This window comes from Furipterus horrens, unplaced genomic scaffold (genome assembly GCF_987537825.1).
Source record: "Furipterus horrens unplaced genomic scaffold, mFurHor1.1.pri manual_scaffold_4, whole genome shotgun sequence".
Lineage (NCBI taxonomy): Eukaryota > Metazoa > Chordata > Mammalia > Chiroptera > Furipteridae > Furipterus > Furipterus horrens.
The window spans coordinates 53062466-53082579 of NW_028327174.1; the positions used below are offsets into that span (position 1 = coordinate 53062466).

Consider the following 20114-nt stretch of genomic DNA (forward strand, 5'->3'; position numbering starts at 1 on the left):
TGCTAACTTAACATTTTAGTGTATCTGCAGTCCATTGACTGAAATAAGTGGAACTTCTAGGGATGAATCCTCATGTCCTTGATGCAGTGCCTCCATAAAACACCTTCAGCAGTCAGATGCTGTCTCTGCTTTCCTGAGTTACACTACACAGGCAGAATGGAGGCTGAGTTAGTACTTTTAATCATTGCTCCAGCTTAGTGGGAATTTTCCAAACAGCAAGGACAGACTGTTCATTGTTGCAAGGCAGGAAAGAGGTTAGGACAGTGGCAGAGAATCCTTAAGGTCACAAGGGGGTGGAGCACAGAAAGCCCAGGAAACCTCAGAGAGCAATTTTGGAAGGCGGGTAAGGGGAAATGAAGGGAGTTGGAAGTGTAGATACACAAGCGGCTTTTCCCTGGGCCAACTGCAGCAGCTGGTCTTGTGGTTTCTTGCCAGTGTGTAGATATCTGCAAAGTTGAGGGATGAGGTTCAGTGTGCAGCCTGTCCATGTGGGTTTAGGTAGGAAGGGAAAAGGCCCTGCCCAAGCTGCCTTACAAGGCAGTGCTCGCTTAACTGGCTTCCCCACAGGAATCAGTCTCAGTCTCACTGTCCAAGCCTGTTGCTAACCGGTCCTCTCGCTGTGCAATGCTGAGGTCTGAGTGAATGATGGAAAGTGGAGAGCAAAACTGGGAAAAGCTAACCTGAAGAAGGTTCGTGTTGCTTGAGCACAGAAAGGGTAGAGAGGAAAGGATTCTGCTGTGTCCCAGGAGGGAAAGGTAGGCACCAGTGTGCCCCCACTTTGCTCAGAAGCCCTACGGCAAAATGGATCCTAAGACTCGTCAGCCTTGACTGACAACCTGCTGTGAATCTCAGGCCACCAGAAGGGTGCAGGTATGGCATCCTACTTCACAAAAGTCTATGTTAGGGTGGTTGGGTCCCATGTGTATAACAAGTCATGTAGCCTACTTTCTCCTGAACAGAAGCAAGCACTAGGCTCGATCTCAAGGCAGGGAGGATACCAGTTAGTGCTGAGGGCGTCACCTTAAGAGCTAAGTGAGCTCACAGCATCTGGCTTCTCAGGAAGTGGGAAAGCTACACATCTGCTCCTGGGAAGCATTATTTCTCAAAGCTTGTTGCTCAGCAACCATCATAGCCCCTAGGGCCACAAGTGAAGGGGGGCTTGCCTTCCCTCACCCTCCCACCTCACCCAAAGGAAGGGGTTTGGAAAGGCAAGCTGTGCTGCTCCCCTCCCAGCTTCAGCATCCTCCGGGTTGGACAATACAGACTCTGTCCTCAGCCACAGATCCGCCTATGGAGCCAGTTCTGCTCTTCCCCCCACTCTTCCTGGTTCCCAACGCCCTGCCCTCCAGTGAAGTTCCCCTGATCCAGTGTTCTTCCAAACCTCAGTACCTTCCTCCTAGAGTCTCCCACCCCAAGGATCTCAGCACACTGGGTCATAGGCATGGGATCACCCCAGACCGTGGAAGAGGGCATTCAGCCATCAGTGCCAAGGTGGGCTGCCCTCTGCATAATCAAGGTAAGAAAACCTGCATGTTGGGAGGGTGAGGTGTTCCTGAAATTGTTTCTCCTTTACTAACATCCTGGCTCTCTCCTCCCTTTTCCCTTCCCTTCTGCAGCTCTTGGCCAGCCTGGCTGGCCCCATGTGCCACCCATTTTATTTCACTCCCACGAAGCCACCTCCTGTGTATGTGTTCATTCTTAGCCTCTCGTCAGCTTTCTTTCTGCAGCCTCCTTCCTTCCTGGTCCCTACATTGAGAGCAGGCATCAAGCCTAAGCTGGTAGTTAAGCTACCCATCTTATGACCCTCCTTAAAAACTCAGAAGCGGTTCCTCTTTAGGGGCAGCAACACCAGCTTGAGTGTGAGGCTTTAGCCCTGAGAGTCAGTCAAGTGCCTCTTCGCTGAGCCCCGGTCTCTCCTTTGGAGATTAGAACCTACCCCCTTAGCATGTATCACAGGGCCCAACCGAAGACTAATGAACCCTGGGAAGGCAAGGTGTTCAAAGAACTAGTGTATGCTCAAAAAAAATGAACAAATTTTCATATCGCATATATCTCGATTACGTAATCAAATCTTGCCAAAATACAAAGAATGACCTTCAGCCCTGCCTTGACCCCAGCAGCCTCTGATCCCTCTTGCTCTAACTCCTGTCTCTCCTCCCAATCTCTTCCCTCCCCAGCTCTATTCCAATCCCCAAGCCCTTCCTCCAGCCCCCAGTGACTGCTCTAACCTCTGAGACTGCCTACTGGACACCAACTCAGCCAAGAGCAGCAAGATCAAGGCTCCCTAGTCCCAGCAACAACCACCCCTCCCAAATGCCAGTCTCTGGGGAACCCACATTGTCGCCATGTGCTGCTTCTGCAGCCTCTTCCCTGCAGCCAGATTGGAATCAAGTGCCCCACCCCCTTAATGAGAACCAGACTAGCCAACCTTCGCCAAAGGCAAGATGAGCGCAGAAAGGTCAGAGGGATGGAGGGCCTTAGAGCTGGTGATACTGGCTGCTTTGAGGAGACACTGGGCATTGAGCCCTGGGCACTGGCTCCTCAGAATCTGCCTCCCCCACCCCCACCTCTGCCCTGTTTCATCATGGAAAATCCAGTAGGGAGGGGAAGGAGGGGAGAAAGTTTCAGGAAATGCTCACTGCTAAAGAACATTGGGGAACCTGAGAATGGAAATAGATTCAGAGCTTCTAAAAAGACATCCCTTCCCTTTACCTTCCCCTCCAGGGTGGCACAACTCAAACCAGCCTCACGGCCCATTAAGTCAATTCCAGGAAGTCCCTAACCAGTGTCAGATCCAGGCACTGCAAAAAAAAAGGGAGGGGGGGGGAATGATGTTAAACCACAGAATGAACTTCCACTTCCATTGGAAGCCTGGGACTTGAGTTAAGTGTGAGGAAGACTTTAATAGAAGTCTCCTAAGGAGTGGGAGTGGCTGCCCAGCTCCAAAGCAGGGCAGGCAATACATGGGCTGACTGAAGCTGCTTAGCGATGGGGTGGGGGGGCCGGCGGGCGGACTTGATGTGTATGTCCTCAGCTGTAAATCCTTTGGGGAGAACAGGTGACACCTGAGAAGTCTCCCATGCGGCAGAGGACCAGGGAAGGGTGTCCAGAGACTTGGAACACAGGTGACACCAGGTATCTTCATCTGAACCTAGTGCCCCTGTGGGTAGGTGGCGCTAGCCCCACCAGGGCAGGCTGAGCGAGTGGGTCCAGACTTTGGGTCAGGCCCAATGCCAAATACACTCCTGTGGAGGGGCCAATCTGAGAAAGGCCGGGGCAGTTCTCCGTATCCTGTTTCTAGAACCTTCTGGACCTATGTCCAGCTTTTCTTCTGCGTCTGACTGGCTCGTGTTGGTTTTTTGGCCTCTGTCCTCCGTCTCCATCTTACTCAAAACCTCTCCCCATCTCTCTCAGTCTCTTTCTGTCTCCGAACGTCTCTAGGTATCTCTGCGCTCCTCCTTCCTCTCAGCTCTTTGTGAGCCGAGTTCGCAGAAGGTGGGGAAAGAAGGGAAAGAGGAGGAGAGCGAGGGGCGGGAGCGGGCGGAAGGTGGGGATTGGAGCGGGGCAAGAGGGAGGGGAGCAACGCGGGGGGGAGGAGAGGGCGGTGCGGGCGCGGCGGGGAGGGAGCCCAGGAGCGCTGCGCCCGCTCCCGCCTCCTGCACCTCCCGCGCGGCCGCTCAGCGCGGGCCCGGCCGGGATGGGCTGGCCCGGGGGCTCCCCCTGCTGCTGCTGCTGCCCCGCCCCGCCGCGCCCCCGCCCCGCCGGGCGCCCCCCGCAGGTGAGTGGCCGCGCAGCGCCGAGCTGGAGGGCGGCGGCCTGTGCGTCACGGCTTTGGGACATTGTCGGGGGCGGTCGCCAGGGGGCGCGGGGCCACCGGGTCTCGAGGGGCCGCGGGGAGCGAGGTTGGCGCCCCTGGGCTGGGAGTCGGGGATCGGCAGGTCACGGCGAGCCCAGACAGCTGGCAGCCGAGAAGGTGACCAGGGGGCGGGGCGCAGGTCGCGGTCACACTCGGGTCGGGGACGTCACGCCTTTGCGAGCACTTGTGCGCACACGCCCCCGGGCACGATGTTGCTCCCTCCGGCCATGCACCCGCTCGTCCCGCATCAGGCTCCGCTCCTCCAGCGCCTTGGGGCAAGTTACCCCGCATGCAGGCCCGGGACTTGATGGGACCTGGTGGGGCCTGGCGGCCGCGTTGCAACCCCAGCCTGGGAGTGCTTGTGAGGCTTTTTTTTTCCTACTTCACACCTGGGAAACTGAGGCAGAAAGCAGGCACAGAAGAGGCTTATTTGCACTTTGCAGCCCCGCTCCTCGGCCCCCTCGTGCTGCTACTCTCTTCTCCAGATCCCCCTGGGCACAACCTAGACCCCGCCTTCCGCCCCTCTCTCCTTCCCTGGGCCTCACCCCTCCTCTGTGGCGGCCAGGCTCCCAGCCTCTCATCCAACCACAGCTATTTCCAGGAAGAGGGAGTGTGGGTGGAGGGGTTTCTCCAAACAAACCCAAGGCTTCAGTGTGAGATGGGGGCCAGGCTGGGGGAGAGGCTGACAGACTCTGGAATGTTCCAGGCAGAAAAGGGTGAGGGTCTTCCAGCGTCTGGCCATGCCTTCCCAGCCCTGCCCCAGTGAGCTACTTTTCCTCTAAGGCGGGGCTGAGGAATCAGTGCTGTCTCCATCTTCCCTCAAGGTGCCCCACAGGGTGGGGAAGGACACAAACCCATGCTTCCCTGGCCAACCAGTACAGGGGTTAGTGAGCCCCCCAGGGGAAAAGAGTGAGGGTCAGAAGATGTTTGCAGACCTGTTGCAAATGCAGGCAACTGCTAGATGAGGGAACTTTAAGCCCCTTGGAGGGAGCAGTAGAAAGGAGCATGCATGCTGGGGGAAGCCTGGGCAACAGGAGCAGAGAAAGGCCTCCCATCCTACCACAGTGCCCCTCCTTCCAGGGCTGGGGGCTGGATGAGGCCAGGCCCAGTTGCCCACACTGGCCAGGGGCCTGGAATGTCCTGGGACCCAGCCAGAACTAGTGGGGTGGGAGTGGGTTGCAGAGCCAGGGCCCCTCTCCAGTTACAGGCTAGGGGCCCAGGCTTTGCCTCACAGATGCCTCTCTCTGGGCAAGGTACCCTGGGGACAGACTTCCTGACCTGGAAGAATTAGAGCTTCCAAGAGAGAAGCCTCAGGCAGGTCCACAGAAGTGTCCTGAGTGGGCTCCCATAAGGGGAGCAAGCCAGAGAAGTCAGGATTAGACCAGCCCCAGGAGCAAGAGTTAGGGAGAGAGAAGTCTAAGGACCTGGTAGGAGATGCCAGAGCTGGGGGAGTTGCCTGAGCTCCAGGACATTCAGTAAATACCATGCAAATGAAGGGCGGGAGTATTTGTACATTCTTCAAGTGACAGCTCTTGCTGGTTCAAGGGGCTGCTGTCCAAGGCTTGGGTCTGAGGACCCCTCAGGCCATTAACCCCTTATATTTTTGGAAGATTACTTTCCCTGTTTCCAAGGCCCCAATCCACCTCCTTCCCTTGACTCCTGGGACAGGAAGTTGGCCATGTTCCCAGGAGGGAGGCAGGAGGCCCATGGAGGGGTGTGGAGTATGTGTTGGGAGGGGGGGCCTCCTGTCCAGTCCTCAGGTCCTGGGACAGATGCTGAGGAAGGACAGCAGAGCTAGGAGAGCCATGAAGGTAGTACTCAGGCTTTGGAGGGGCAGCCCTAGGGCCTAGGCTGGATGGCCTAAGTGGCAGGGCTCCGAAGAGAGGCTAGGGATCTGAGCAGTGGGGCGGAAACAAGCCCAGCATATGCGTGAGTAGAAGACTGTCCGGAGCAGAGCAGCTGGGGGTTGTCAGGAGAAGGGCCTCAAATGCCTTGGGCTGGGGCAGGAGAGTGGATTGCTCCTGTGGGCAAAGCAGTCTTCTGGCTGGAATTTGCCTTCTAGTGTGAATGGGGGATGGATGGAGCATGCACATTTCCCTTTTCCTACTTCACAACCAGTGAAACTGAGGCAGGAGGCTGTCCCTGACTCTCAGGATGCCCTCCTAATTCTGGGCTAGCCAGGATAGTGATTCCCAGGTTCCCTCCCCCACCTCCCACAGGAAGTCCCCAGAGAGCCTGAGAGTTCAGGCTGGGAGGCTGTCCTGGAGAGGACTCGGTGTTCCCCGCCAGCCCTTGAGCCCTGCCTTGGGACCTACTTTCCCACCCTGCCCCACCACATGGTGTGGCAGGGGGAGGGGATTGGATCTCATAATTCCTGCGGATCCCTGAATAGGGTAGATCCCTGGGCACCGGGAAGCTCCAGAGCAAGGAGGGTGGGGGCGGGGGCAAAAGATCTTGGGCTGACACTCCCAGCAGGGTAGATCCTGGGAATCTGATCTCTTGGCCTCCCCCACATCCTCCCCCCCCACCCCACTTCCTGGAGCAGCGACCTGCCCCCTTCCCGCCTGTACTCCCCTCCGCTTCCAGGGCTGGGCTTCTCTTCACATCAGCCAGACAGCCTACCCTCCACCCAGGGGAAGCGGCTGCCTCCGCCAGGCTGCTTCCAGGAAGCCCCGGGCCAGGCCCCAGCATTGTTTGGGGCCCGTGGCCGGCATCCCAACCTACGGGACACCATGAAGTCCAGCGGCCCCGTGGAGAGGCTGCTGAGAGCCCTGGGGAGGAGGGACAGCAGCCGGGCCACCAGCAGGGTAGGAGTACCCACCAGCTGGGCAGAGGAGGGGCAAGGGTGGAGCTGTGGGCAGTGGGGGAGGGGGCCAGGAGATCAGATTCCCAGGCCAGACCCTCTTCCTCAGCCTTCTCCCCCTGCCCTGCATCTCCTCTTTACTCTGCTCCTTTGCTTGTGGCCAGGGCTGGGGCATGAGCAGAGGTTTGGGTTATAGCAGAACCGGTATCTATTTTGGCTCCTCTTATCACCTCCCAGCCCTAGGCCAGGCCAACCCTGGTGGGGCCTGGCCCGCTACACCTGCGTCTAGGTATATGTACTTCATTGTAGGACTCTTCCGGTACTACCCTGGAGCTCCAGAGTAAGGGTAAACCTAAGCTGAGAAGTTTGGGGGAAATGGGGTGGGGGTGGTGAAGGAAGGGAGGGAGGCCGCCAGGTCCCAGGAGTCCCTTAGACACAGAGGGTTTGTTTTTGGCTGATATTGTCCATGTGTGCCACTCATGCCAAATGCACCCAGGTTTCCTAGTGAGTCCAGCAAGGTCGGTCCTGTTTAGGACAGTTCAGTTGCTGGTTTAATCCATCCAGCTCCTTCAGGGACAAACAGTCAAGAGACCAAAGGTGCTGCCTGGGTCCCCAGGCTGGGGGACCTGGAGGCCCCATCACTCCATTTCCCCACATTTGTTCAGCCTTACCTCAAAAGCAGTATGAGATAATACTATAGAAGGGAAGGGGACAGGAACTTGAACTCCAGAGCAGAAAAATGGGTAGGAGAGGAGGCAAGGAGGCAAATGGTCCCCAGACAGAGGGTAGGAGGCGTGAACATCAGTGGGAGGGATGGGACTGAGGTAGGCCTGGGACATAAGAGGTCATTCCTGCCTCACTGCTCCTCTGGGTAGGGAGGGGCCAACAACCACACAACATCTGGCCCATCCTGTCCCCCATTCAATACTGGAATCCCACTTGAGCCTTTTCCAATGACATGACAGGGTGCTCACTACATCCAGAAGTAGCAAGGCAGCTAAATATTTTCCCCAAGGTCATGCCTCTGTCTGCCTCTCCCTCCAGCATTACCACCCGCCTTCTTACACAACTGCTGCCTGCAGCTTCAATGCACAATGAGTAAACATGTTGTTCTTGCGTGGGGGGGGGGGTAGTGGGGGCAGGGAAGAGGGAGGGCATGTCAGCTGCCTAGAGCCTGGGGACAGGAGCCAGGGAAGGAGGACTAGCTGAGGCCACCCCTGCCAGGTCAGTCTGGGTGCTGCTGTGTGACTGTCATCCTACATTCATGTCTGGACCCCCTGCAGCTCACTTTGTACATAGGTCTTTATCTAGGGCGGGCAAGATGGGAGGAGAAACAGGGGCCTCATAGAGGAGAGTAAGAGAGCACCCCCTACCAGGAGGAAAGCTCCCTGGTGTGTGTGTGTGTGGGAGGGGGTGACCACAAGGATATCACACACCAGGGCCACGTGAGGGACCTAAGTGATCCCCTGGGGAGGAGCTGACCTAGCAAGGGTGACGCAAGGGGACAGATTTCATGCACTGTCAAGCACAGGCCCCATAACTGGCCGGAAACAGCTGTGGCCAAGTGTGTCCTGTGAGGTTAGGGACTTCAGTCAGGATGGAGAAAGAAAGGAACCAGTGCAGCACTAAGGCCCAGAGATAGGCCCACTGGGAATGGACACCTCTCTCTGTCTGCCCCTCCTCTCCCAGCCTAGGAAAGCTGAGCCACACAGCTTCCGGGAGAAGGTTTTTCGGAAGAAACCACCAGTCTGTGCAGTGTGTAAGGTGACCATCGATGGGACAGGCGTCTCATGCAGAGGTGAGGCACCCTGTTCTGTGACACTGAGAGCCTCCACCCAGCGCCACTGTGTCATACAGCTCCATCCAGCAGACGCACAGAACGTAAACGTAATGTGTGTGCTGCCCCTGGACTGGGCAATACAGGAACCAAGGCGCAACTGCCTCCCCTCCAAGCAGCCTTTGCTCCCCATGACAAACACCCCCAGCAACCCAGGAGACCCCAGTATAAGGACTTCCCACCCTGATCTGTGACTGCGGGCATCCTTTCCTCCCTTTCTCCTCACCCCCATCCACCCTAGAACATTACCCTGGCTCCCTGCCATCCTGGCCTGGGCAGAAGTACCTCACTGCCATTCTCTGCCCCTGCTTCCCCACTCCATCTCAATACACCTGGAGTCCTGGAAGTCCCAGGGTCTGGTTCCAGGGCCTGGGGCAATGGGAGAGGGTCACCCCTTCCACTGCCCCTGAAGACCCCTGCTAACTCCTACTCTCCCTATCCCTCTAGTCTGCAAGGTGGCCACACATAGAAAATGTGAAGCAAAGGTGGGTACCTGGTTGGGGGAAGGGGCCTAGAGTCCCTTCCTCCTCTGAAACAGGCTTCTTCAGCCACACGAGCATGAACTCTCTACCCCTCTCATCACTGGGGAACCCCTGCTGGGGTGGGAGAGGGTGCTGTACGGGGCCCTTTAAGAACCACCCTACTCCACCCCCTGGAGGGCCGGCCCAGGCGAGTGGACAGCTAGACAGCGTTTGTCTTGGTGCTGTGCCCAGGCTGCAGCTGGCAAGAGGGTGGGGGGTGGGGAATGAATGAGGAGGAGGAAGGGTGGGGTGGGTGGGTGAGGGAGCAGGATCTCAGAGACTGGGCAGCCGGATGGGCTGTGCCTTCCCTCTGGGAATGGGGCCTCAGGATGCCTGGGTGGGTCTCATCCTGGGCCCTGGAGAAGCGAGACAGAAGGTACAAACTGTTGATAGCACCCACTGCTCACTGGGGACCTGAGACAGCTCCATCTCCAAAGAGATTCCCTGGTCCCCCCTCCTGCAATGCAGGGGTTCCCAGGGCCTTGAAGCCAGCTTAGGGAAGCCGTGTGCCCAGGGGCGGGGTCTCCCGGTGAAAGAGGCCAGTGTCCGTCCCTGGCCGTGGCCTGCCTGCATGGCTCTATATATAACTTCTGCCCTGCTGCTGGATGAATGGGGGTCTGTGTGGGCACACGGCTGGGAGCCAAGAGCAACAAGTGGGGGGCCCAGGCTGAGGGACCTAGAGGCCAGAGGGGAGGCTCCCTTAAATAGAGGAACTTCAGCTGGAGCCTGCACCCATCTCCTGACAGCCCCTCCACCTTGCTGAAGCTGAGGGGTGGCCCCATCCTTAAGCCCAGGAGAGCCCATTTCACCAGGAGCTTAGCCCCCCACTTGGGTCTCCTTCCAGGTGACTTCATCCTGCCAGGCCTTGCCTCCTGCAGAGCTGGTGAGTATCCCTGGGGTGGGGTGTGTGGGAGGCAGGGAACCTGGCTGCGGAGTCCAAAGGTCTGGTGGCCACAGAAGGCCATCCCCTCAGAGGGTCACCTTGAGTGAACTGCTGTGGGTATTGGTCATCCTAAGAGAGGGAAAAAATGTCTGAGCCCTCAGCTCTTGTTTTCTGGGCCCACTGGGGGCTAGGACTCTTCTCCCCTTGTCCATTGCAACCCTCCCAGGGACACTGGCAGGCCGTCTCCACCTTCTCCAGGCCTTGATTGGTCCTTGCTCTCGCCCTAATTGCTCCCTTTTTGTCCCCCATCTCCCTCTAGCGGAGAAACACGGCCCCAGTGAGGCGCATAGAGCACCTGGTAAGGTGATGCTGGAGGGGGAGGGGTGGGGGCAGAAGCAGGTAGCCCTTAGAGTAAGGACCTAGGTTTCCTTTGAGGACAAAAGTTCATGAATCTTTGGAGTGGGGAACCTAGATCTGGGGGATACCCAAAGAGATGCTTGCTCATCATCTCATCTCATCCACCAGGGATCCACCAAGTCTCTGAATCACTCAAAGCAGCGCAGCACTCTGCCCAGGTGAGCGAGGGCGCCGGAAGTGTTCCCACTTAAGCCCTTTCCGCCGTCTCCACACCTCAGCCCAGGGCAGTGGCCTCCAAAAAACTTTTTTGGGACAGCCCTATGCCCCCAAGCGGTCCCACCCGCCCGCAGGACCCGGGAAGCCTCACCTGCCATTGTTGGCCAGACACCCTTCCATCACCCCAGCCCCCTCCTGGAGCCCCGCCCCTCCGTCCCTTATGCAGGTTTCACTCATTCCAGGAGCTTCAGCCTGGACCCGCTCATGGAGCGCCGCTGGGACCTGGACCTCACCTACGTGACTGAGCGGATCCTGGCTGCCGCCTTCCCCGCGCGGCCAGAGGAGGAGCGACACCGGAGCCACCTGCGAGAGCTGGCTCACGTGCTGCAATCCAAGCACCGGGACAAGTACCTGGTGAGGGGCGGGGCCTGCCGCAGTCAGCCAATGAGAGGTCTGGGCGGTCCAGATGGGCCAGGCTGCACCCTGATGTCAGACCCTCGGAGGAGGGGCCGGACGGGCTCTAGTGGGCAGGGGCCCGAGGAGCAGCTGGAAAAGACCTAGACCCTAGAGCGCAAACGACCAGGCTGTCTATCACCGTTGGGCAGGGCCTTAGCAACCTCCTCATTTCGGAGAAAGAGTCTTAAGGTCACAGCAGGGGATACCACCTCCATGCATCACCGCGCATCAGGTCTAAAGCCTCTCCACTTTTCTTGCAGCTCTTCAACCTTTCAGAAAAAAGACATGACCTGACCCGCCTAAACCCCAAGGTAAGAGGGGATTAAAACCATGAAACTAAATCATCCCCACCCCAGAAGCCCCCAGCCTCCTGGTTATTACCAGTAGCAACTGGCATCTATTTCACTCTTGAGCGCTTTCCCATCCAACAGAAAGTTCAGACACCACAAAAGATGGTGCAGCAGGTACTGACCTGCTGCACCGAGGAGGAAGGCATTGAGGCTGTTGTTGCGGACAGCCAAGAGGCTGGCCTTGCTCCAGACCCTTACACCCTGTCCCTTTTCCACTGAGCTCTTCGCTCATGGCCCCCATTCCCAGTTTGACCCCTGTGCCCCCCACCCAGGTGCAGGACTTTGGCTGGCCTGAGCTACATGCACCCCCCCTGGACAAGCTGTGCTCCATCTGCAAAGCCATGGAGACCTGGCTCAGTGCTGACCCACAGCATGTGGTCGTACTGTACTGCAAGGTGGGCTGTGACCTTGGGGTTGCAGGGCTGAGGTGCTCTCCGCCTGGAACCCCAACAGGCCCTCTATCCCTGTGTCTGTCCTCAGGGGAGCAAGAGCAAGCTCGGGGTCATCGTCTCTGCCTACATGCACTACAGCAAGATTTCTGCAGGGTGAGGCTCCCTGCCCTTGAGTGGCCCCTTCCCTAGTGGTCCTTCCTCCAACCGGCCTTTGACCAGCCAATGTCCCCTGAAGCCCCACCTCTGTGTTCAGAGAGCCATTTGCTATAAACTTGACGTTGCTACCTCCTTTTTCTCACTTGTACTTCACCACAGTTCTGTGGGGCTGCTATAACAAAGTGCCACAAACCAAGTGGCTTAAGACAACAGACATTAATTGTCTCAGTTCTGGAGGCTAGAAGTCTAAAGCAGAGATGTCAGCAGAGCCTCGCTCCCTCGGAGACTCTGGGCAGAATCCTTCCTTGCCTCTTTCTAGCTTCTCATGGTGGCCAGCACTCCTTGGTGGTCCTTGGCTGGCAGCTGCATCACTCCAATCTCTGCCTCCGTCATCACTTGGCCTTCTTCCTGTGTGTCTGTCTCTTCTCTTCTTCTAAGGACACCAATCATATTGGATTAAGGGCTCACCCTACTCCAGTATGACATCTTAACTAATTACATCTGCAACGACCCTATTTCCAAATAAGGTCACATTCTGAGGTACATATCTTTTCGGGGGGACACAAATTCAACCCGTAACATGGTCTTATTGCCCCATTTTACAGATGAGGAAACTAAGGCTCAGGGAACAATTGTTTGAGGTCCAACAACTAGTAAAGTGATTGTATGTGGGGTTTCTGGTTCTCTTTACCACCATTCTAGGCTTTCTCTAGACTTGGGGGTCACCCCTCTCAACCTCCCCTGGGCTTAGGGATAGGAGACCAGGATGGAGACCCGCCCCTCATCCCCTATACTTGTTTGCTCTCCCCAGGGCAGACCAGGCACTGGCTACTCTAACCATGCGGAAGTTCTGTGAGGACAAAGTGGCTGCCGAGCTGCAGCCCTCCCAGCGCCGGTGAGCAGCCCGGGTAGGGCTGGGCTGGAGGAACAGCTCCCTCCATGGCTACCGGGGTCAAGTTCTTCTCATTCATATCACACACTTTAATGGTATACCTCTGATGTGCCAGGCACTGTGCCAAGTGCTGAGAATCCAGGACAAACAGGGTCCTTGCTCTTACAGAGTGGAATAGAAGTCAGTAAATAGAAAAGATAATTTTGGATGATGACAAGTGCTATGAAGAAAATAAAGCTAAGTCTTATGATAAAAAGAGACTTGCAGGTCCTGCCTCTATAAGGTCTGAGGGGCAAGCATTCTAGGCAAAGGGCACAGCAAGTACAAAATCTTTGAGAGAGCAAAAAGGATTCAGGTTAGATGCAAGGAAGAACTTTATGGTGGCTGGAATGGGAGGGAAGTACTGAGGAGAAGGGCAGGCCTTCCAAGGGTACATACGGGTGAAATGCTACAGTTAAAATGCTACAAGGGGACCTTCAGAGGAAGGGGCTTATGTTCTTGACATAACTCCCCCTACCAGATATATCAACTACTTCAGTGGTCTGCTGTCTGGCTCCATCAGAATGAACAGCAGCCCTCTCTTCCTGCACTATGTGCTTGTGCCTGTGCTGCCAGCCTTTGAGCCTGGCACAGGTGAGTCAGCCTGGGATCTATTCCATGCGGGGCTGTTCCCCTACCCCCTTCAACTCAGCAACTCTCATATGCCCTCTCGCCCCTCCAGGCTTTCAGCCCTTCCTCAAGATCTACCAGTCCATGCAGCTTGTCTACACATCGGGAATCTAGTGAGTGCTGCGTTCCCAGGCCCCTGCTTCCCTGAGCCCTAGCTCCCTGTTTCTCCACCTCCCCAAACAACTGAGCCTCCAGCTCTAGCCACTGTACCTGAAAACCAGTACCACCATGGAATCCATTTTCCAGATGGGGAAGCTGAGGCTCAGCTAAGGTCTCACTCAGGGCTCAGACTCCCATCTCCCAACTCCCTCCTGACTCTTCAGTCACCCCTGAGCCTGAGGACCTCTGATTCATTTCTGCCTTCTCCTCTTGACCACAGTCACATCGCAGGCCCTGGTCCCCAGCAGCTTTGCATCAGCCTAGAGCCAGCCCTCCTTCTCAAAGGCGACGTCATGGTAAGGGGTCCTTGGCAACAGGAGAGCCTCAGAGATGGGGCAGGGGGTGGTGTGTCTCCTGCCAGCAGCACAATCTGGTGAATTATGAATTCAGTCCAGATCGGAGGGTGAAAAGGGAGTACCCTGGATGTGTCACCTTGAGGTTGAGGCCAGGCAGAGCTGTGGCCGGGCAGCCTCCAGGGTGGAAGCACAGGGGAGGTGTAAGTGGACATGAAGCCTTGACCCCCGTCTCCCTCACCCAGGTGACATGCTATCACAAGGGTGGCCGGGGGACAGACCGGACTCTTGTGTTCCGAGTCCAGTTCCACACATGCACCATCCACGGACCGCGGCTCACCTTTCCCAAGGACCAGCTGGATGAGGCCTGGACTGGTGAGTCGGAGACAGGTGGCATGAGAGCCCTGGTGAGGGCAGGTGGGTGGGCAGAGCACCCGGAGTCTCACGGTCCCCTATTCACAGATGAGCGGTTCCCCTTCCAAGCCTCGGTGGAGTTCGTCTTCTCTTCCAGCCCTGAGAAGATCAAAGGTAAGAGCAGACCCTGGGGTCAGGGCTGAAGGCTGTCTCCCTGCTCCTCACTACTTGGGCCTCCCCCAGGCAACACCCCACGGAACGACCCCTCGGTCACTGTTGACTACAACACAGCAGAGCCCGCCGTACGCTGGGACTCCTATGAAAACTTCAACCAGCACCATGAGGACAGCGTGGATGGTGTGTGCAACAGGCCCTGGGTGGTGGGAGGTGGAGGTTTGGTGGGTGCATTCCTTCCTCCCCAGGCAGATCTGCTTCCCAAGGGGCACCCCCTGAGCCCCTCTCATTAAGGATCTCTCTCTCTTCTCTCTCTCTCTCTTCCCTGCCTGCTCCTCCCCCAACTTAGGCTCCCTGACCCACACCCGTGGCCCTCTAGATGGCAGTCCTTATGCCCAGGTGCAGCGGGCCCCCCGCCAGACCCCACCAGAGCCCTCTCCAGAGCCGCCCGCACCCCCGCTGCTGTCGGTCAGCAGCGACTCTGGCCATTCATCCACGCTCACCACGGAGCCAGCCACAGAGTCCCCTGGTCGGCCACCCCCAACAGCTGCTGAGCGGCAAGAGCTAGATCGCCTCCTGGGAGGCTGTGGAGTGGCCAGTGGGGGTCGGGGGGCTGGGCGTGAGACAGCCATCCTGGATGATGAAGAGCAGCCCCCTGCAGGCGGAGGCGCCCACCTTGGGACATATTCAGGCCACAGACCTGCCCTCAGCCGCCATTGCTCCTGCCGCCAGGGCTACCGGGAACCCTGCGGGATCCCCAATGGAGGATACTACCAGCCAGAGGGAACCCTGGAGAGGCGGCGACTGGCCTATGCCGGGTATGAGGGGCCCTCCCAGGGCTATGCCGAGGCCTCTGTGGAGAAGAGGCGCCTCTGCAGATCGCTGTCCGAGGGGCCCTACCCCTACCCCCCTGATCTGGGGAAACCAACCAGTGGGGACTTCGGCTACCGCTCCCCAGGCTACCGGGAAGTGGTGATCCTGGAGGACCCCGGTCTGCCTACCCTATGCTCCTGCCCTGCTTGTGAGGAGAAGCTGGCACTGCCCACGACAGCTCTGTATGGGCTGCGGCTAGAGAGGGAGGCTGGAGAGAGGTGGGCGAGCGAGGCCGGAAAACCTCTCCTGCACCCGGTGCGGTCCGGGCACCCACTGCCCCTGCTGGTGCCAGCTTGCGGGCATCACCATGCCCCAATACCTGACTATAGCTGCCTGAAGCCACCCAAGGCAGGCGAGGAAGGGCACGAGGGCTGCTCCTACGCCATGTGCCCTGAAGGCAGGTATGGGCATCCAGGCTACCCTGCCCTGGTGACGTACGGCTACGGAGGAGCGGTTCCCAGTTACTGTCCAGCATACGGCCGGGTGCCTCATAGCTGTGGTTCTGCAGGCGAGGGCAGAAGGTATCCCAGCCCTGGTGCCCACTCCCCACGAGCTGGCTCCATTTCCCCGGGCAGCCCGCCCTACCCACCATCCAGGAAGCTGAGCTACGAGATCCCTGCAGAGGAGGCAGGGGACAGGTATCCACTGCCTGGGCACCTGGCTCCAGCAGGACCCTTGACATCTGCAGGTGAGGGGCACTGGGGTGGGGAGTGCCAAGGGCAGGGGAGGGTTCTGGAATATGGTTGGGAAGGCACAGAGTGAGAAAGCGCTAAGCCGGACAGAAGGCCTATTCCTGGCCCACAGCCTCTACTCTCCCCTGCAGAGTCTCCTGAGCCAGCCTCCTGGGGTGAGGGCCCCAGCAGGCATGGTACCCTGCCTCGGTCTCCCCAAGATGCCCCATGTGGTGCCTCTTCAGAGATGTCTGGTCCCTCCACACCCCTGCACACCAGCAGCCCAGTCCAGGGCAAGGAGAGGTAGGCAAGCCACTCCTTTTCCAAGTAGACATGGAAGGCTGGGGGTGGGGGGGTTTCACAGCAGGGGCTCTGAGGCCCTGCTAACCACTTAACCTCTCTCCCTGCAGCACCCGACGGCAAGACACCAGGTCCCCCACCTTGGCACCCACTCAGAGACTGAGTCCTGGTGAGGCCTTGCTGCCTGTGTCCCAGGGAGGAGCTGAAAAGCCTCCTGAGCTGCCAGCAAGAAGTGGACTTGAGCCTCCGGTCCCTAGCCCCTTCTCCCTGACCTCTCCCCCCAGCTCACCCAATGACTGGCCTCAGGAGAGGAGTCCGGGGGGCCGCTCAGACAGGGGCAGTCCAAGGGGCCCTGTGCCCACTACGCTGCCCGGCCTCCGTCATGCCCCCTGGCAGGGCCTTCGAGAGCCCCCGGACAGCCCAGATGGGTCCCCCCTCACCCCTGTGCCTACCCAGATGCCCTGGCTTGTGGCCAGCCCAGAACCACCTCAGAGCTCACCCACTCCTGCCTTCCCCCTGGCGGTATCCTATGACTTCAGTGGTCCCACCCAGCCCCCACTTCCTGAGAAACGCCACCTGCCGGGTCCTGGGCATCAGCCTGGCCCCTGGGGCCCAGAGCAGGCATCACCACCAGCTAGAGGCACCAGTCACCATGTCACCTTTGCACCTCAGCTCCCAGATAACACCCCTCAACTTCCAGGTACAAAGACCTTGAAGGAGAGGGTGTGGGAAGCCACCTTGGGAGAGAACCCTTTTTCCCAGGGATGGGCATGGCATGGGCACTTGGGAGTCCCAGGGCCAAGCTCAGTCCCTCCCTGTCCTAGAGCCCCCCGTGCAAGAGAACCAGAGCAATGTCAAGTTTGTCCAGGATACATCCAAGTTCTGGTATAAGCCACACCTGTCCCGTGACCAAGGTGAGGAACCAGCCTGCCCCACCACTCCCACCTTCCAGGGCTGCCTGGGCTTTGGACCCAACCCAGCCTTCCAGTTGGCGCCCTTATTGCCTCCTCCCATCTCAGTGTTTACTCTGAGCTGAGCTGCTCACTAGCATAGCTAGCAGGCAATTCTGGGATTAGTGCCCAAGCAGGTTTAGACTTAATGTGTCAATGCCCTGTTAATACTAAAGTTCTGTACCCAGATCCCCAGCACTGCCACAGCTGCTAGGGTGAGGGCCTGGGCTGCTGGCTGGCAGAGGGAGGGAGGCTACTGGGGGCTCAGTCAGCCACTGGGGAACTCCTCCTCCTGCCTTCTTCCAGCCATTGCCCTGCTCAAGGACAAGGACCCTGGAGCCTTCCTCATCAGGGACAGTCATTCATTCCAAGGAGCCTATGGGCTGGCCCTCAAGGTGGCTACCCCCCCACCCAGTGCCCAGCCCTGGAAAGGTACAGAGTGGTCAAGCCCAAGGGAGAAGGGGAATGGAGTGGGGCAGGCACGGGGGCAAAACAACGAATGGTGGGCCATGCCACTTCTTGGTGGGGAGGGACAGGAAATGACTCTCATGCTCTGGAAAGAATCCCAGCCGGATAGAAAGCAGGAACCTAGAATCTGATAAAGCCTTCCTCTCTTCCCTGGCCTCTCAGGGGACCCCTTGGAACAGCTGGTCCGCCATTTTCTCATTGAGACTGGGCCCAAAGGGGTGAAGATCAAGGGCTGTCCCAGTGAGCCCTACTTTGGTGAGAAGCAGGGGCTGGGGAGGCTACACAGGATTGGTTTAGGGAGGCCAAGGGGGTGGAGGGAAAGTCGGGGCTATGTGTGGGCACCTCAGGAGTTCTCTCACCTCTCGCTGCAGGCAGCCTGTCTGCCCTGGTCTCCCAGCACTCCATCTCCCCCTTGTCCCTGCCCTGCTGCCTGCGCATTCCCAGCAAAGGTGGGTGTTCTGTTGGTTGGGCCTGACTCCCAGCCTGTGAAGGGAGTTCTCCAGCTCCTAGGGAATGGGCTCCCTGCTGACCTACCCTGTGGGCCGTTTCCCTCAGATCCCCTGGAGGAGACCCCAGAGGCCCCAGTGCCCGCCAACATGAGCACAGCAGCAGATCTCCTGCGTCAGGGTGCTGGTAGGCTTCTCTCCCTCCACCCTCCCCTCTCCCTAGGCACTAGGGGGCACTGCAGATAGAGACTTAGGACACTGAAAGGCCTTGAGATAGTTGGGCCGTGACAGGTGCTTTTAAACCCCAAAAGGCAGGGGTGGATAAGGGGGTCCTCAGCCTAGGTTTTCAAAATTTTGTGAGCATGAGAATCGTGGGGAGGGGAGCTTATTAGAATGCAGGTTTTCAGGCCTCTTCCCAGCATTTCTGACTGTAGATCTGGGGGAGTCACAGAATCTGCCTTTTTAGCAGGTTACTTATGTGATTTAATGCATTTTGAGCAGCACTCACCAGGGAAAGTGCAAAGCTGGTGGGATGGGGGGACTAGAGGGAGACAGATCTGGGGGCTGACAGACCATGCTCCCCGCAACCCACTTGCTCCCATAGCCTGCAGTGTGCTCTACCTGACCTCAGTGGAGACCGAGTCACTGACGGGCCCACAGGCAGTAGCCCGGGCAAGCTCTGCGGCTCTGAGCTGCAGCCCCCGCCCAACACCAGCCGTTGTCCACTTCAAGGTCTCAGCACAGGGCATCACGCTAACAGACAACCAAAGGAAGTATGTGTGCCAAGCCCCTGGGGAACCCCAAGCTTAGACCTTTGGGACCCCAATTTGAGTGATTCCCACCTCCTTCCTCTTCACAGGCTCTTCTTTCGCCGCCATTACCCAGTGAACAGCATCACCTTCTCCAGCACTGACCCTCAGGACCGGAGGTGACCCTCCCTCCCAGCCCTTTCTTCCCACAGTCCCACAGACCAGTCCCATGTCCCAGCTTCTCCCTTTGTAGCCATTCCCTGGGGTGCATTCCATCATAGTTCTTTTCCTTCTGCAGATGGACCAACCCCGACGGGACCACCTCCAAGTAAGCTCCCCCATTTGTGTACTCTCTCCCCTCCACGGGGCCAAGGTGCCTCCTTCCTACCCAACCCCCGTTCTGCAGTCCCTGTGGGAGGGGTGCTGGGCCTTCTCCTGACCCTGCCTTTGTACCCCTAGGATCTTTGGTTTCGTGGCCAAGAAGCCAGGAAGCCCCTGGGAGAATGTGTGTCACCTCTTTGCAGAGCTTGACCCAGATCAGCCTGCAGGCGCCATTGTCACTTTCATCACCAAAGTCCTACTAGGCCAGAGAAAATGAAGGAAGGCCACAAGCTCAGAGCCCACATCAACACTGCATCCCTCACAGCACCCCACAGCCCTCACTTCCCCTGGCCTGGACCCAGGAGACCCAGGAGCCAGCACCCTCCCTTAGGGAGTGGGCATCAGCCTGGGATACTGCTCTCTTTCCCCGCCCCCAGCCTGCTAAGCTAAGTGGACGGGCCCATGAGATGACCTTGCACGTGAGCAGATGGCAGAGATGGGCATGTGAAGGGTGAGGAGGCATCAGCAGTTGAGCTCTGGAGGGGACCAGGACAGCCCCACCTACACAACATCAGCCCTGGAGAGGAGCCAGCTCCACCCCGCAGCAGGTCCCAGCGTGGCAGGGAGAGGGGAGAGGTGTGGGAGCAACGTACTCCCTCCTCTGCCTTCCCCTCTGAGCAGAAAGATCAGAGTGGGAACACATAAAAAGGGGGGATAAAGAGTCTATTTTTGTCTAATAAAGAATTTCTATAACGTTTAATTGGAGTCGGAGTCATGCCTGTTCACGGAAAGGCAAAGCCTGGTGTCTCCCGGGGTACACCTGTGCAGGGGCATCCCATCTTCAGAGCCAGGTCCATGGAGGGTACGCAGTCCCCGTCCTTGGCCTCACATTGGTCCATACGTCCCAGTGGGCAAGCTGTCCTCACCCACCCCTAGCTCCAGCCCTGTGTACTAGAAAGGACTCCCAT

The 20114-nt window shown here is 58.0% G+C and overlaps 1 protein-coding gene and 1 long non-coding RNA gene across 6 annotated transcripts; one reads left to right on the plus strand and one right to left on the minus strand.

The window, feature by feature from the left end:
* Positions 1–122: 122 nt before the first annotated feature.
* LOC150011826 (uncharacterized) lies at positions 123–10882 on the minus strand. Its single transcript, XR_016510468.1, has 3 exons — positions 10767–10882; positions 2713–2801; positions 123–446 (listed from the first exon to the last, which is right to left on the minus strand). It is a non-coding gene; the product is annotated as an uncharacterized LOC150011826 (long non-coding RNA).
* TNS2 (tensin 2) lies at positions 3698–19906 on the plus strand. 5 transcript variants are annotated; one of them, XM_090273234.1, is made up of 29 exons: positions 3698–3778; positions 8349–8457; positions 8944–8981; positions 9862–9900; positions 10220–10258; positions 10426–10475; positions 10716–10887; positions 11190–11240; positions 11552–11674; positions 11760–11824; positions 12639–12722; positions 13240–13352; positions 13441–13501; positions 13768–13843; positions 14086–14215; positions 14303–14368; positions 14438–14551; positions 14718–15929; positions 16065–16215; positions 16323–16912; positions 17037–17126; positions 17469–17594; positions 17793–17885; positions 18002–18079; positions 18186–18263; positions 18681–18849; positions 18936–19004; positions 19124–19153; positions 19285–19906. In XM_090273234.1, the coding sequence occupies exons 1-29, from the start codon at positions 3698–3700 to the stop codon at positions 19421–19423; spliced, it is 4236 nt and encodes a 1411-aa protein (XP_090129360.1). In that variant the 3' UTR covers positions 19424–19906. The 5 variants fall into 5 exon arrangements, with proteins under 5 accessions (XP_090129360.1, XP_090129359.1, XP_090129362.1 ...); XM_090273233.1 differs by lacking the exon at positions 3698–3778 and adding an exon at positions 5647–5667; XM_090273235.1 differs by lacking the exon at positions 3698–3778 and adding an exon at positions 6443–6663.
* The last annotated feature ends 208 nt before the right edge of the window (positions 19907–20114 follow it).